General features: G+C 54.3%; 1 protein-coding gene across 1 annotated transcript; it reads right to left on the bottom strand.

Moving 5' to 3' along the window:
• Positions 1–1,029: 1,029 nt before the first annotated feature.
• LOC112970016 (keratin-associated protein 10-7-like) lies at positions 1,030–3,468 on the bottom strand. Its single transcript, XM_026073897.1, has 2 exons — positions 3,447–3,468; positions 1,030–2,342 (listed from the first exon to the last, which is right to left on the bottom strand). Exons 1-2 carry the CDS (start codon positions 3,466–3,468, stop codon positions 1,030–1,032), a joined length of 1,335 nt encoding a protein of 444 aa, XP_025929682.1.
• Between the last annotated feature and the right edge of the window lie 271 nt (positions 3,469–3,739).

The raw sequence follows: 3,739 nt of genomic DNA, 5'->3' as shown, positions 1-3,739 counted from the left end.
TTCCTAATGAGAGGGCATGTTGCGGAATTTTTGTCTTTTTCCGACAGCAGTTCAATGTGTTTAGTAAATGCAAAAAAAGCGAGAACCACCAGAGGGCGGAAAGACAAGATATCTAATTTTGAGGCCATAGAACTGTATTTATTTAAATATATATATAACATAAATATGCATGTATATAGGTAATGTGTTTTCAATACAATGTAGAGTGCACATCTTTAGGCAGCATAAACAACACAGGTAATAACTTCTTTATCTCAAACTTTTATAAAACAGTGGTGCTACTTGTTTCTGAAATATTTCAAAGACTTTCTTTTGTTTCAAGCTGTATTTTCAATACTAATTAAAGCAACTAAGTGCAAGGAAATGTTAATGTATAAAAATTGCAGCAAGATTGGCTTCACCGAGCCAGAAATCCTCTCTGTAAATGTTTGGGACTCCGCTGACGCCAGCGCAGAGCCAGTGTTTTACAGCAGCAGGGAATTCGGAGCACCTTCCTAAATGAAGGCCACTGGAACGAGGCTTATGGATTGTTTGCTTAGCAAATTGACGTTTTTCTTCCAAATCTGAGAGTAAATGCAGCTACAGCGCAGAGCTTGCAGCTTCACGGAGCCAAGGTGAACCTGGGCATCGCCAGGAGCAGCCCCCAGYGCTGCCGCGCGCTGCGGTGCCACCGGTCCTCTTGTGTGTCCTGAGCTGGACTCCTTAGACGGTTCTATTCTACCTATTTTTTTAATCTTTTTTTTTTTAATCAGTATATACTGCAATTAGGTGAGACCTTAACATCCCACTAGACTATTTATTATAGCAGACTAAGGAAGAAGCCACAGACACCCAGAGAGTAGCCAGGGAAATATGATTGCACCCTGCCCCAAAATAGAGCTGATCTATAGGGGAATTGCTGGAAACCAGAGACAAGGAGGAATGAAGCAAAAGAAACTAGCTGGCAGGGGCTGAAAGGAGATCCATAACCCCTGCCCCAAAGCTGTAGCTCGCTCCATCTCCAGGAACTCGCATCCCCCCCGCTCCGTTTTACCAGGGCCACTTGGAGGCAGAGCAGTACTTCTTCGAATGGCTGGAAATCTTCACCCCACCCGGCTGGCACTGCTGCGGGGCGCAGGCAGGGGCGCACTCGCTGGCACACTGCTGCGGGATGCACTTGGTGGCACACTGCTGCGGGACGCATTTGGTGGCACACTGCTGCGGGACGCACTTGGTGGCACACTGCTGCGGGACGCACTTGGTGGCACACTGCTGTGGGACACAGGTGGTCACACTCTTGGTGGCACACTGCTGCGGGACGCATTTGGTGGCACACTGCTGCGGGACGCACTTGGTGGCACACTGCTGTGGGACGCACTTGGTGGCACACTGCTGCGGGACGCACTTGGTGGCACACTGCTGTGGGATGCATTTGGTGGCACACTGCTGCGGAGCACAAGTGGTCACACACTTGGTTGCACACTGCTGCGGGACACACTTGGTGGCACACTGCTGCGGAGCACAAGTGGTCACACACTGCTGTGGAGTACAAGTGGTCGCACACTTGGTGGCACACTGCTGTGGGACACAAGTGGTCACACACTTGGTGCCACACTGCTGCGGGGCACACTTGGTGGCACACTGCGGCGGGATGCCCTTGGTCACGTACTGCTGCGAGACCCACTGGGTGGCACACTGCTGTGGGACACAGGTGGTCACACTCTTGGTGGCACACTGCTGCGGGAAGGAGGTGGTCACACACTGCTGCGGGATGCACTTGGTGGCACACTGCTGCTGGGGGATGCACTTGGTCACGTACGGCTGCTGCGGGACACAGGTGGTCACACACCTGGTTGCACATTGCTGCTGCGGGATGCACATGGTCGCACACTGCTGCTGGGGGACACAGGTGGTGACACACTTGGTTGCACACTGCTGGGGGACGCACTTAGTCGCGCACTGCTGCTGCGGCACGCACTTGGTCACGCAGGGCTGCTGCGGCACACACTTGGTTGCACACTGCTGCTGCGGCACGCAGGTTGTCACGCACTTGGTCGCGCACGACTGCTGCGGGATGCACGTGGTCGCACGCTGCAGCGGTGGCACGCACTTGGTTGCGTATTGCTGCCGYGGCACGCACTTGGTCACGCACTGCTGCTGCGGGAAACCGGAGCCTGCGAAGCGCTGCTGGGACGCCCAAGGGGTCACATACTGCTGGGWGCACGGCACCGAGCACTGGACCGGCACCGACTGGCACGGGGCAGCGTACATCGGCGGGCGTTTCACGGGGAGGGGTTGCTGGTACATGGTGGGGAGGCACGGCGGCAGGTAGCACGACATCTTGGCAAGGCTTCGGCAAGACTGCAAGGACACGGGAAAAGCAGAGCCCTCAGGGCGGCGCTGGGGCCAGCGTCTCCCCGCGGCCTCCCACCCGCGCCAGCAGCTGAGGACCTGCCCCTTCCTTCTTGATTCTGACACTGGCACTCGGAGACACAAGCGGGGTTAGATACCTCAGCCCTCCCCAAATGGCTACTCACCCCTTCCACTACCTTGACCTCTGCGTGGGAAGAATTAATCTCCAAGGGCAGTAGAAGACCTCCTGACCTCAGAGCTGTCTTTCAACCACCGAACCCAGTTCTCCCCTTCTGCTTTTTTGTTCGGCGACCACCTCTGATGTCTTTTAGATGAGCAGAGAAAAAGCCCCCAGCCCAGAAACAAGCAGCTCAGGGCGTTCAGCTCCGAGCATCTGCTGTAGCCAGAAGAGCAAACAACCCCAAGGCACCCAGGGCTTGGTAACCCCGTAAAACCAGGCAGGCAAAGGTTCACGGTCAGTCCCGGCGTGACAAAGTTCGTGCTCATTATGGAACAAGAGTTGATTAAAGGGTAGAGTTGCCACAGCTGAGCAGAGGCGTGTGCGCATTTCTTACAGCATTGTGTTCCCTGATGCACCAAAGCAATTTGACTGTTGCCAAGCGCCTCCTTCACCCCCAAAAGCAAACTACATTAGCAGCGCTCCGTTTGCTGCTAATAGCCTTTCCTTGGCTTTTTTGGAAGCAGCTAGTGGAGCTGGAGGCCCCGCTAGAGACACTGTAAGAGAGCACACTCCCACTCCAACACGGCGACCCAAACCCACCAGTTTTGAAAAATCTTTCCTGTAAAGCATTCTTATAAATAAAAAAGCAGAAATAAGTTTGCACTTCAGCGGCTCTAGAGGCTCAGCGCAAACCAGACTTACCCAGCTCCCGGATGAGTGCAACTTCGTGATGTGACCAGTGAGACCTAATAGAGGGAGAGCTTTTATATAGCTTCTGGACCTGCCTTGAAGGTATGAGGTGCTCACCACATGCCCTATTAGCGCCTATACAAAATCTGCTCTGCGCGCAACACTGCTGGTGACTAGCATCGGTGTACTCATCCCCAGGGATGAGTAGTTGAATGTCAGCTCCCCATGGTAAGCCCAATTATCATTTGTATAATCCTTCCTGGCATGGGAAGACTGCATGGCATTCGGAGAGGCAGACGACAGTGGCATCTCCTGCCCCAGGTTTTACAAGGCAGAAGCGGGCACAGCACCATGCAGTAGTGGCATCGCGGGGGACCCACCGGGGCAGCCTTCAAAGTCCCTGCAAGCAGCCTGTGGTCACCAACGATGGGGGACGTCCGAGACCCAACACTGAGCCTGTTTCCATTCTTCGGATACGCCTTGTGTTGGCTTTGTGCCACGTGGCAGCAGCCCTGACCACTCCATGTCCCTTCTCCA

Source organism: Apteryx rowi, unplaced genomic scaffold (assembly GCF_003343035.1).
Source record: "Apteryx rowi isolate R43461 unplaced genomic scaffold, aptRow1 scaffold_379, whole genome shotgun sequence".
NCBI lineage: Eukaryota > Metazoa > Chordata > Aves > Apterygiformes > Apterygidae > Apteryx > Apteryx rowi.
Note: the sequence above shows the minus strand (reverse complement) of the source record. Positions and strands in the feature narration are given on the sequence as shown.